This window comes from Brachypodium distachyon, chromosome 1 (assembly GCF_000005505.3).
Source record: "Brachypodium distachyon strain Bd21 chromosome 1, Brachypodium_distachyon_v3.0, whole genome shotgun sequence".
NCBI lineage: Eukaryota > Viridiplantae > Streptophyta > Magnoliopsida > Poales > Poaceae > Brachypodium > Brachypodium distachyon.
In genome coordinates this window covers 30,733,991-30,746,796 of record NC_016131.3, presented here as the reverse complement: position 1 = coordinate 30,746,796, position 12,806 = coordinate 30,733,991, and the positions used below count along the sequence as shown (strand labels likewise).

At 42.7% G+C, this 12,806-nt stretch overlaps 1 protein-coding gene across 1 annotated transcript; it reads right to left on the bottom strand.

Moving 5' to 3' along the window:
- Nucleotides 1-4,218: 4,218 nt before the first annotated feature.
- LOC100836316 (CDPK-related kinase 3) lies at nucleotides 4,219-12,304 on the bottom strand. The gene is made up of 11 exons (XM_003563515.4): nucleotides 11,458-12,304; nucleotides 9,072-9,202; nucleotides 8,801-8,842; nucleotides 8,604-8,712; nucleotides 8,308-8,386; nucleotides 7,031-7,327; nucleotides 6,761-6,870; nucleotides 6,137-6,241; nucleotides 5,700-5,762; nucleotides 4,951-5,118; nucleotides 4,219-4,773 (listed from the first exon to the last, which is right to left on the bottom strand). Exons 1-11 carry the CDS (start codon nucleotides 12,061-12,063, stop codon nucleotides 4,636-4,638), a joined length of 1,848 nt encoding a protein of 615 aa, XP_003563563.1. The 5' UTR covers nucleotides 12,064-12,304; the 3' UTR covers nucleotides 4,219-4,635.
- Nucleotides 12,305-12,806: the final 502 nt, after the last annotated feature.

Sequence of the window (12,806 nt, the reverse complement as noted above, 5' to 3'; positions counted from 1 at the left end):
ACGGGCAAAGCGTACACAACAAAAGATCCTCCCCTTCTCCTTCTGCCGGGACAGCGCCAGGAGGCGGCCTGACTATTCTGCGATTATTCTTGTGATCTCGTCATCTCGTTATCGAACGTCGAACGATCAGGATCAGGATCAGGCATCCTCCCCTGCTTTGGAACGTCGTATTATTCCTTGGTTAAGTTATTCCTTGGTTAAGTTATTCCAGCCGTGGACGTCGGCACGCGCAACATGTCTCCCGGCCCGTCTCCGTCCCCTTGAGATGGACGTGTCATATACGTGGGGATCGAGAATCTGTGGAGGACGAGCAGGCGTACCGATCAGGAGTCAGCGCACGAATTCAGAAGGATGGAAATTGCGTTTTTCTTAGGAGCTGGGATTGCTCATTAGAGAAAGAAAAACGTCTAAGTAATCAACGGGGCCCGGCCCGGCCCCCAATGACCATGACGCCATTTAAGGGGGGGTGCATCAGCAAGCAAGTAGGGAAGAAAATCCACGTATTCGACCGACCGACATGCGTTGCCACGTCGGCCTGATTAGGACTTGTTTGTTGCTAATAGGAGATTCTCATCTGCTAACTCGATCGACACGGGCCGTCGTCACCGGTTAAGGACCAATTCGGTTCGCAGCAATCTCATAGGAATTTTACAGGATTTCAACCCTTAGGAATTTTTTCTACGTGTAGCATTCGTTTTATAGGAATGGAAGTGTTAGATTGCTAAGGATTGAGTCCAAATTGACCTAATTCCTAAGGTTTTTAAGCATTAGGTAAGACCTTATTTTAAATTTCTAAGGAATGGAATGCCATGCACACTCCAATCCTCTACTTTTCCTATCCCTATGGTTTCAAATTCTTATGAACCGAATAAGCCCTAAGTCCACAAATGGTGGTCATGACTACGGGGCCCGCTCGAAGGACAATTCAGTTGCACGGACCGTATGTCATGCAGTCACGGTACGTGATCTTAAATTCTTGTCGTGGTTTTATGAACTAAAATCACAACAAGAATTTAGTATCGAAGGGAGTATATTACGCGATAAATCTCATACTCTGTAGATAAACCAACAATGAAATATCATTGTATCAACAAGATTTCGTTGACATCCTCTCATGTGGTCAGGTGCTGCCGGGCGCACTTTTAAATTACCGTGTATTTATCACCCTTAATTATTCCGGCCAGGCCTGAGTGGGTTGGTCTTGGTCACTCACTCCAATCTCATGTCTTGTCGATTGTTGACTTGTGCTAAGATAATGGGAGAGATGTTACAGGTATGTTTGACTGTCTGTGTCATTTTGCCAACAGAGGTCACACTTGCATCCGGGCGATCAAGGGCACATCAACTAAACCTAAATGTTTGGTTGCTTATTCTCCGAAAGACGGTGTCCGAGAACGCAGCCCGATCTACATGGCAAGAGAGAACTTTTCACCTGTTCAGTGTCCTGCTGAAGATATATGGTTTTTTGTTTTCAGTTCTTGAGAGAGCAGATTGAGGTTTAAACCAAACAGCCCATGTCACTGAAAGTACAAACGGCGCTTCTCCAAGTGGTACATGCAAGATATGTCTCTTTTAGCTTGGAAAAATGATTCTCTTCATATGCTGTTCTGTCGACCTTCTTTGGGAACAAAGAGTTTCCCCCCTCACATCCATACCTCCCTTCTCAAACAGGGAAACTGAAGAGGCAGATGCAAAGACACGCAAGTCTTTTTGGGGCGATTTATGAAAACTCGTGGCTATTCTATACTCACGTAGTACGTGCCTGTCATCTTCTCTTATCTTAGCTCTGGACATTTTGGTCCACGGGCACAAAGCGTGAGATCTCGGAGTGTGCTTAATTTGGGCACTTGCCCCGGCACTAACACTGGAAGCAGCTTAGCTAGAGCTGGCTTACCTCCTGTCCTGTCTTCTCTATGGAATTAAGTAAGTGGAAAGACGTGCTCATTTAGACATGAAAGGTCCCTCACTCACATGCAAATGGTCCATGAGACCATAAATTCATTGGTTTTATATTGATCGGTCTTGTTGCTTCCGTCACGGTCAGGCTTGATAAGAAACCACGAGGGTCAAGACTGCATGCTCCTTGTCCGGCCAAAGATGCATATATATACATCTATGTAGTACATCTGTATAGAGTACTTCCTCCGATGCATATACAGTGCAAAGGTAGTACAACTTTGTACTCACTCCGAATATTTTTTGTCTCAAATTTATTCAAATATGGATGTATTTATTCTTAAAAATGTCTAGATGCATGTAATATTTCGACAAGAATTATGAAACGGAGGAGTACTAAATTCAATTCAAGATACCTATCGTGGGTCGAAGGAAGTATTATTCTCCAAGATGCTATATATGCTCACTGTCGTGTTAAACCAATCAATTAATGCAGCTCTGATGAGTTTGGCGGCAAATCAAATGCAGTGATCATGATTCATGCATGCTACGTACTGTACTATATTACGAGCGCCAGTGTTACAGATCTGTTTGTTCGGGGGGGAATATATAAGAAGAAACCCAGTCCGTTACCGTTGGCAGCTTAACAGATCAGTATTTGGGTCTCAAACTCTCAGCACAACGTGTAGTACATGCCACCGAGCAGCACTGCTTTCTTTCTCTTTATTTTGAGGGAACGGTTACGGAACACGGGGCAGCATCGCTGATCAAGATGTGCTAGTATTTTTTTTTTGGGAAGGAGGTTGGAACCCAGACACAACAGATTTTTATTGAATTATAACAAACTTGACAAGACAAATCGAAAACGCACGTACTAGCCTGAGCCTGATGAAAGATGCGGCCATTATCAAGCCACACCACCGTTCAATATCTAAAATCAGAGGTCACAAAAGCACACAGCATGTGCTGCAAGCGCACATTTCAAAATAACCTGCCACCGTTTTTTACCAATCCATTTTCAAGATAAAAAAAGACGTTGTACTTGTCAGGCCTAGCAACGACAACCCAAATCAAAGTCGACCAGCAAGAGCCCAGCTAGTGTTTCTTTTGATAGGTCAATTTTAACTTCTGCAGACTTGGAAGATCCAGTTCATTGCGTAATCAACTTGCTAATCTGATTATCCCGTCGTCATACCATTTTTCCCACAAGTTTCGGCGTTTGAAGTTTGAACTCTTGTGCGCGGATCGAAAGACGTACGTGTCCATATGTCCTGGTGACCGTACGTACCCACCCCTGTACCGGTGGAAGACGAGGAGAGGAGGGCATGCAGATGGATTGGATTATCGACCATGGCAGGGCTTGACAGCAACAGCGACTATATTCTCGAGCTTGTCCAGTTGTCCGGCGAAAGGTGTGTTGCTATAATGAAATCAAATGCATCGATGGTGCCAATTTGAGTTCGGTATTATCTTAGCTTAACGGAGGAACAACCCACAGACATGCAAGGATTTACAAACAGGCAATCTAGCATCTAGCAAACACCAAAAGGCACTCGGTTAAAGCGGTTACAGCCTGCATTTCCACTAATCATCCCATCGTCAGCTGTCGTCGACCAGGTTATGTACGTGTGAGCGTACGTACGTTCTCGTAGATGCATTGGAAGATGGGTTGGCAATCTCCATCTATGACCACAAAAAGCAACTTGGATCCATGGACGTGCAAACCTCTTCCTGCAAGCTACCGCCTGTAGCCGGAAATCCCGACGACCCCAGGTTTTCTACTCCGTAATATAATTTCGTGGAAGCATTTTGTCTCATATGGGCTGAAAGCCACATTCGAGATGCCATCTCATTATCATGACAATGAAACCATGGAGTGGAACATACGTTAAAATCAGGGTGACACGGTTCGGGTTTCTTGTGAAACCAAAAATGACGCCATTAACTAGAGTGAATTGAGCTCGACCGTGACCGGGTGCAACGACTAATCTGAGGGAACCACGAAAATTAATTCCCTCGTTTGCACGCGCCTGTCCAGTGACTCCAGTCACAATTGACCTGTTCTACATCCAGCTGGATGGAACACGTAGATGGAAATAGCCAACGGTTCCAGCAACAACAACGCATCAGAACTCATGGAAATAACTCGAAGCTTCTTCTCGCACGACAATGCAGTAATAAAACGGCTGACAGCGACACAGAAAATGCAATTACCACGGGTGCTGATGCGGATGATGAGTGATGCCTTGCAGTGGACGGAGCTCATCTCCTTCAATTAATGGATGTAATGCAATGCCACTTCAGCCGTTTGACAATGAAGTATTAATACAGAAGAAGATTTATAGAGGATAACAGAGCCTAAGTTCAGCTCACAATCTTCTCAAGGAGCAGTACATTTGGGTGTTACATGTCATTAAGTTGTTATTAACTTGGGCAGCAACTGTAACTCTGCATTGATCGCCTAAGAGTCTACGGATGCGGGTGGGGGGGCTGAAAACACTAACAAAAAAGAAACAGGGCACTATATTTCTTGAACAAACCATCTGACCGCCTTCATTACACAAAAGATCTTTACATGTATTCTCTCTACAAAAACTATGGTGACAACAACCAGCAACATCACAAATGAAGAAGAATGATCATTAACCACAAGACAGAAGAAGCAGGGGCAACAACAAATCAGGGCCATATAATGAGCAGCTTTAAAATTTGAACCAAATACTTTCTTTTCATGGTCACTTAATGTCGTCTTGTGTTTGGGCCCCGTATTGTGACACCATGTAAAAATTTGGTAAACCCAAGAAAGTTTAGCTTCCCATCTGTTTTTCTGATCCAGTCTTGCACAATAGAATAATGAGTTGGAGCAAGGTTTAGTTCCTGCATGCAAAAGGAAGGTCAGCTTGGCAATTATAGTATAGGAGCACACCCTAAAAATATGATTTCTTTCATGCATCTCAATTAAGGATGCCAAAATTGAAACTATGATGTGTATGTGCAAACACTACCCTCACAACTGAGGTACATGTTTTGTCAAATTACTGTCAGCATACATACCTGTGCCAACTCTTCAACTGATATGACTCGGTTGCCCTCTTGTTCAAACTGCTGAAAAGCTGCTCCAGCAATCTCCTCCCACCTTTCCAGTGCCTCAAGCTGGTAAGGGCTGATTGCAGCAGCACAGAACTCTTCAAAATCCATACTTCTGAATGCAAGTGGTTCCAACTGAGAGAAACGAAGATGACATCAGTAACTTCAAGAACCAAATGACACAAATGATATAAGATGGAAACTTAGACAGAAAAGTGGGAAAGAAGTTTTAAGCGAAACAAAAGAAATGTAACAATGAACATAAGGCATCAGCATGGTAATCCTGATCTCAAATTCCCAGGAATTCAACATATTGTCTTCACTATGACAGCTACAAATAGACTTCTATCCACTAATATGAATATCAGAAATTAATCAAACTAAAGGGAAGCTGCATTACATTTAACATGCCAGAGGAAAACCATCAACTGAACAAATGAGGGGCAGGGTAATTAAGAGCTCCCCTTGCTGTCGAACTCCATGATACAGACAACATATCATTAATTAAGAAAAAAAAGATATGCACTGACAAACAAATTTATTCTCTAGAACTAATGACATTAGTTCGACAAGAATGTTATATGATAACTTTGCATGTATCATACTTTAAACAAGGACAAGGTAACACATTATTACGATATTAGTAGCAGAATCAGAATAATCAAAGAGGAAAAGAAACCATTCATTGCTTACAATCAATACTGAAAGATCCTTACCGCATGCAGAAACTCAAGAATTCTTGATTCCTTCATCGCATCAGTTAAATACCGCGTCAGAGCCTGTGTAAGACCATGAAACAATAAAATTGTAAGGTTGGAACAAGCATGCATGGAGGTGATTTACTGTGACGTCCATATGAAGCCACGAACAAGTATTCCACATCTTCATCTCTATGCAGTCTATGTTTATTTTTGTAAGGAGGGTCTCCAAAATGGAAATCTGACCAACAAATTCTCCTACAGCATATTATAAATAAGTACAAACCATGATCATATTGAATTACTCATAAGAATGGAGCGCCAGTACTCATGTATCACTAAACATATATATTGTTAGAGTAACTGACAGTAAAAGAGTGCAATGTTCGAATCTTAAATGCGTAAATGCCTGACAAAAATAAACAGAGTAATCAGCAAGAGCATAATGAACTCACCGTCCGAAAGTTATCAAGTGATACGACTCCATCTCTAGGTTCAAGCAGCTTAAACTGTAACCTAAGATACAAGAGTTCATCATCCTTTAAAGCCTTGGATAATGCCTGAGGTAAGAAGATAACCGTTAGAATCTTTCGATTGTCAATAAGAGCAAAAAGTTCTGCTTGTCAATAAGAGCAAAAGTTCTGCTTATGGTCAAGTTAGACCACAATTTGCTGGAACAAGCAAATTCATATCAAGTAGTTCCATGGGGGGATTGGAGCTGTATCCAAGCAATAAGATGATGAATAATAGTAGCGTCCAACATACCCCATACGAATAATAAGTATGTGATCATAAAGTGAAAGACAAAATGCATATAACTATAAGAACATAAAAGAGATTTCTACTGCTACATCGACACACACATGTTTTCTCAACTTTAAAACTTGGCAGTGGCAGAGTTAATATGGCCTACAAGTGGGACCGTCCTCTTATTTCTAGACAGAACGACAAACATCTCAGACAGAGATTGTTTAGCCCGCCCATGCATATTTATCAATTATTACTGTATCAGTAAGATCGATGAAACATAGAAAAAACACTTGCAGATGCATAGAAGGTATTTGGAGTTAATAATGTACCTTTAGTGCCAGACGTTTAAGAGGTGTAGCACGAAGGTATTGCTTAATTAATCTGTAGATAAGAATGTCCAATGGAATCTGCCTTTGATCATCCCGCAACCATGGGTGAGCTGCAGAAAAAACAAAGTATTTCCGTATTAGTCGCATACACTAATATATGACGTAAATAGTTATTTTCTCATAAAGTGTTTAACAAGAAAATACAAAATGAGTATTATTTAGTTTGCTCGGAAAGAAAACACCAATACTTAATAATCATTCCTGACTTACTCAATGCTTGGACAGCAGTCATTCTTTTGCGGTAATCCTTGTTCAGAAATCTTTTTACAAAATCCTTAGCTTCAACTGACACTGAAGGCCATGGCGAATCGTCAAGGTTGGGATCAGCTCTCAACACAGATCGGAAGATTCCAGATTCTGTCCGTGCCCAAAATGGCCGACTGCCGCAGAGCAGAATGTATGTTATGACACCTATACTCCAAATGTCTGCTTCCATACTGTATGATCTGTGTAGAACCTCTGGGGCGACATAATATGCACTTCCAACAATATCATTAAGCCTTTCATCTGCAATATGTAGCACAAGAAACAGTATCTTGTAAGCTAGTGAAATATGACTCAGCAATTAGTGGAAAAACAATGAGCAGAAAGTTCATTCCAAGCATCATGAAACATGCCAAGAATAACTTTCATTTTTTATCTTGAATACCAACACGGCGATAGCTCTGCCAAACTAAAAACATTTGGTGAATCACATGTGATACAGACTGACGGTAAACAATTAAAAGGCATGACCCAGAACCAAAAAAAACTATATAACTAAAAAAAACCACAAATGTTGCTTATTAAAATTTTCAGATGCAGTTATTCCATTATTTTTCATTTACTTTCCTGTTGTGCCAATTATCAAGCTGCACTGTATGAATTTAATATTATGTTATATATCTCTTTTTTCACTATCGATGATGTATTGATTCTTTCAAATTCTTGACATGCAGTGAACACCCTTGTTCAGTTAAACATAGCATTATTAACAGAAAAAGTTATGCGATGTTAAAATTTAAATGGTACTGGACACAAGAAATGCAAGCCCAAATGTAAACCACAAATATCCAGTCAACTGTGGTATAAACAAATGTAAAAACATTGTATCTACATGGACATCTTGTTTGATCTGATCACAAAAACAGGTTCTCCATGACTACTCGGTTCACCATGATTTAACTACAACGGTAGACATGTAAAATCACATACTTTTTATTCATAGGAGATGCACTAACATTTACAACGGTAGACAGGTAAAATCATTCAAGCAAAATAGCCAAAGCAGAACAACCCCAACTTCTCTGGTAGGTTACATCATGTGCACTCTCTTTTAACAAGCAGGAAAGAACAACATCCAATAAACAAGGAATATCGAGAACTTTATAAACGGGATTACTTCATCAAGCTAACAACCCCTTGACAACAGAAAAACAGATCAACAATAATTAACAAGCTTGTAACACATGTTACTGCATATGAAGGTGAAGATCAATCTACTTTACCTGGTCTAATGAAATCAGAGAGACCAAAATCAATCAATTTCATAGGAGCAGTTTCATCTCTTGTTGTAAAAAGGAAATTCTGTCAAAATGAAAAAAAAAATGTCATTAGTCTTTTACAGGACTTCAAGACCACAAACATAACAGATCTCACTTAGAAGAAAGAACGGTAAGTAAGGTGCAGCTAAATAATATAGTGGGTAGGAACTCAATCAAACAGCAATGTGATTGCACACGTCTAAAAACTAAAACAACACAAAAAAAAGTAGAGAAAATACTTTTAAGACTTCAAAGCCTACCTCTGGCTTCAAATCACGATGCACTACTCCCTGAAGATGACAGAAGGCCACTACACTCAAAATCTGTACAACAATCGCTTTAGCATCTTCTTCTGTGTATCTCCCACCTCTTCAAATAGTTCAAGTTTACATTCTTGGTAAGCATTAACAAAAGATATGCTATTTTGCCACAAGGATGAAGAAACTGTAGAGAGTACCTGGCTAATATTCTGTCTAGCAACTCCCCACCCTCACATAATCTGTGAAGGGGAAACAAGATGAGAAAAATATTGCCCGGCGCACGTTACAAAAAATGTGAAAAAATATGGTTATTTGAAATGGTGCATAGATCAAAAGATAAATATAATAATCAAACAGTAGAGAAGCTGTTTTCAGGCATGCCCAGAAAGAATCTGAAATCATATGCATCTTTAGAGAAAGCATTTATAAGCGATTAAAATGGAATGCAAAAGGTCATAAAAAACATACTCCATGACAATGTAGACATTGAGGGCATCCTCACATGCATCATAGAATTTGACAAGATTATTGTGCCCTGAAAGAGCTTTCAAAATCTTCACTTCCCTACGAACATCTTCAATGGAAATGGCCGTTGTCATCTGTCAAACAAGAGAACAGATAACTAAAAGAGATTAGTAAGAAGTAGCGCCATTCAAAGCTCTGTCAAACAACATTACAAGAGAACAGATAACTAAAAGAGATTACTAAGAAGTAGCGCTATTCAAAGCATACATGCAAAACGCGAATTTAAGTAATTTGAATAACCAAATATTATGGGACAGAGACATCACAAAGCATATCCAAATGAGGAAAGCTTCCCTGGCAAACAATTCTTCAGTTGAATAGATGTCTTATACAACTAAGAAGTATGGGATTACTTTCGAGAAGTGCTAGTGCTTGTACTACATTTACAGGCAGAATTTTAAAATACTTCCTCCGTTTGGGTTTATAAGGTTTCTATTGAAGTTTGTGCCACCATTTGACCAACAGTTATTCAAATTATATTTAATATATGTGTATAAAAGTTATACCATTAGAAAGAGTTTTTCAATACGAGTCCAACAATACATCTTTTGTGCCGCAACAATCTCATATTACCAACGTAATTTTCGGTCAAAGTTTGACATAAAATTCCGTGTGGGCCTTATAAACCCAAACGGAGGGAGTACTACTTGCATCGTTGAAATTTATAACCATAAAACGAGAGGGAATAAATCGAACACGAAGTCCATTGACATTCCTTCCAAATCATGATGCCTTGTGGCAAGTCCGAGCACTGTTATGTATGGGTGGCCAAATTAATGACATGATTAATTGTAGGGGTCTCCACTAATGCCTCTGGACCTGGTAGAAATCATCTGAAGTTCAGATAACAAGATGCCAGCTATTGGGTACAACACTGTCTGCCAGCGAAAGTATGTGCAACAAATTTAATTGCGACCGTCCAGCATTTATTAAATAAGGACATTTATTTTCTTCCAAAAATATGATTGCATCACCTGAAAGTCTGAAAGTAAAGCAGCTCGCCAATGCACGACAGTTCAGATTCGACGAAAAAACCAATAAAGATGACCAAACGATCAGCTATCCACATCTCTGATATTCCAAGAAGCTATTACAAGTTTACAACCATCTGTTATTCTGCCTAGCCGATTGGTTCAATCCAATATTTAAATAGTGAATTACTTCCAACTACGTAATGTATGCTCCCTGCAATCCCTAACAATTAATGCCTCTTAAAGGCAAGGCAATATAGATCATTCTTCGTGATATTCCTCAATTAAGCAATACCACCCCTCTTTTCACCTCACCAACTTTAGACTCATAAAGTCCTTGGATCTTTCTTCACTTCAAATTTCTTCAGCAGACATCTATCTATCCCGCTCATGGCAAATGGTGACACGATTAAAACTAACAACACCTAGAGCGTTGCAACTACATGCTCTTGTATGCCTCAGATGATTGACTAGTATAGTGACGCCAGGACCAAAAAGCTCACAGAATCCACCTCGAAACGTACAAGCCATAATTAACTAAGGAAAAAGGAAAGGTGAGAAGGTAGGTTAGTACATGTACTGTTGATTAGTTAGAATAGCACTTATCATGCGAGATTTGGGTAGGCTGCCAAGAATCAAAACCACCGTACTAGCCTAAAGCCTAAAGTTTCTACGTGCATTCACATTAACCACCAATCCGTTAAAAATGACCACCTATGAATACTAATATCGGTTAATTTCCAGCAAGAATTGAAACCCACCTTGCATCTGTCAAAAATATTAATTTAGGTCACAAAAAACCAATATTCAACCATGCCTTCCCACTCCAATCTAGGAGTAACTATCTACGTGAGATGGACACTGAAGAAATTTTAGTAAGACTTAACCATGTAACAGTATAATATCAAACATCCCCAGCTCAATCTTACTGTTTAAGAAGTCAAAATCCTCGAACCCGCAGAAAAACATGAAGTCTTACTCTACACATTGCACAGGAGTACACATCCCTGAAACAGAACGAACACACCATTTCCAGAAATTTCCTATATTCATTCTTGGGCAAGCATGCCAACATCCTCAGTGAAACATCTAAAAAGTGATCCTAAAATTGGATAGTATTCCCTCCGTCCTAAAATAAGTGACGTGAATTTGTATAGATTCTTATACAAATCCACGTCACTTATTTCAGGATGGAGGGAGTAATAAATTACCATATTACTCGGAAGTAGAATTCCGTTACTAGTTCCGCAATGGCGCGAAATGCATGGCAGTTGCAGCGACAGAGAGAACTAACATTTGAATTTTAAACTGTCCTAAATTAAAGCTTCAAATTAGTAATACCACCAGCGCTTTCTCACCTTAGCTTTGGAGATGATCTTGACGGCGACGGTCTGTCCCTTATACTCGCCCTTCTTCACGACGGCCGAGCAGGTGTGCCCGAAGTGGCCCCTCCCCACCTCCTTCCCGAGCTCGTACTTGGCCCCGAAGTTTTTCCCAAACCCAAACGTCTTGTCTAATGGCCTCTCGGCGTCCGCTCCATCCCCAACCACTCCAGGACCGCCTGGAGGAACCACCCCGGCCTCCTCCGGTATCGTCCCCTCCTTGGGCTTCCCTCCGCCGAGCCTCTTGGCGAGCGTGGCCTTTATGTGCTTGGCCGGCGACGGCGGTGGGAAGGGCCGCTTGAAGAACCTCCTAGGCGTGGACCTCGCCGGCGATGGCGAGACCCCCGCCGGCAGCGGGCTGGTTCCCGCGGGGTACGGGCTGGGCCACGCGACCCCGGGCGTCTGATGCACCGGCGTGGTCGATCCGGACTTACGGCGCCTCGGTGTCCCGGCCGCGGCCACCGGCCGCGGAGGGGTCTGCGGCACGCCGTTGGCCGGAGGAGGGGAGTGCGTTTCCGGCACGACCCCGAGCTCATCCTCCACAGCGCGCGAGGACGCGCCCTTGCCGTAGCACTGCCCCATGGCCAGGCGCCCCCCGCCTCGGCCTGCCTACGCGGACGGAGGCGGAGGACCGCCCGAATTAGGGTTAGGGTTTAAAGCTAGCCCGGAGGCAGAGCAGCGGCCGCCGCACCGCACCGCAGCTCGGAGCGCGAGAGAGGCGAGTCGTCGCCTCCCGCGAATCACAGGGGAACGAAGCGGGAGAGGGGCCGAGGAGAAGAGGAGGGGGGGGGGGCGAAGAGAGACAGAGAGAGAAATGGCGTCCTGTCTCTCTCTCTCCTCCCCTCGGGTAACAGCCGGGAGAGCCAGGGCAGGGAGGCGACTGTGAATCCCGCGGCCCGCGAGGGGTTGGAACGCAAAAACACCGCTCAAAAGCGAGATCTCCGCCTCTCTCTCGCTCCTCTGCCCTGGAGTACGGGGGGAGAAAATTTAGTGTAACGCCTTTCTGATCCGTGGCGCCCACGTGCGCCCGGCCCCACCTGTCATAAACAAACGGCGCCGCTGCACGGCAGCCGTGCGTGGAAATTTCGAAAGGGGCGAGGTAGGCAAAAGGTGGCGGCAGTAAATGCGAGGTGGGTGACAGGTGGGGACAGAAGGGTGACGTGGGGTGACGTGAGTGGGCGCGGGGTAGGGTGTTTGGTGCGTCCTCGGTGGCCGAGCCGTGTGCTGTGGGGGGTGGTTTGGTTTGCGGGGCGTTCCGGGTGTCCGGGGGCAGTTGGTGCCCCCCTTCCCCGTTGTTTTGTCCAGTTGTACCCTGTTTTACTAGT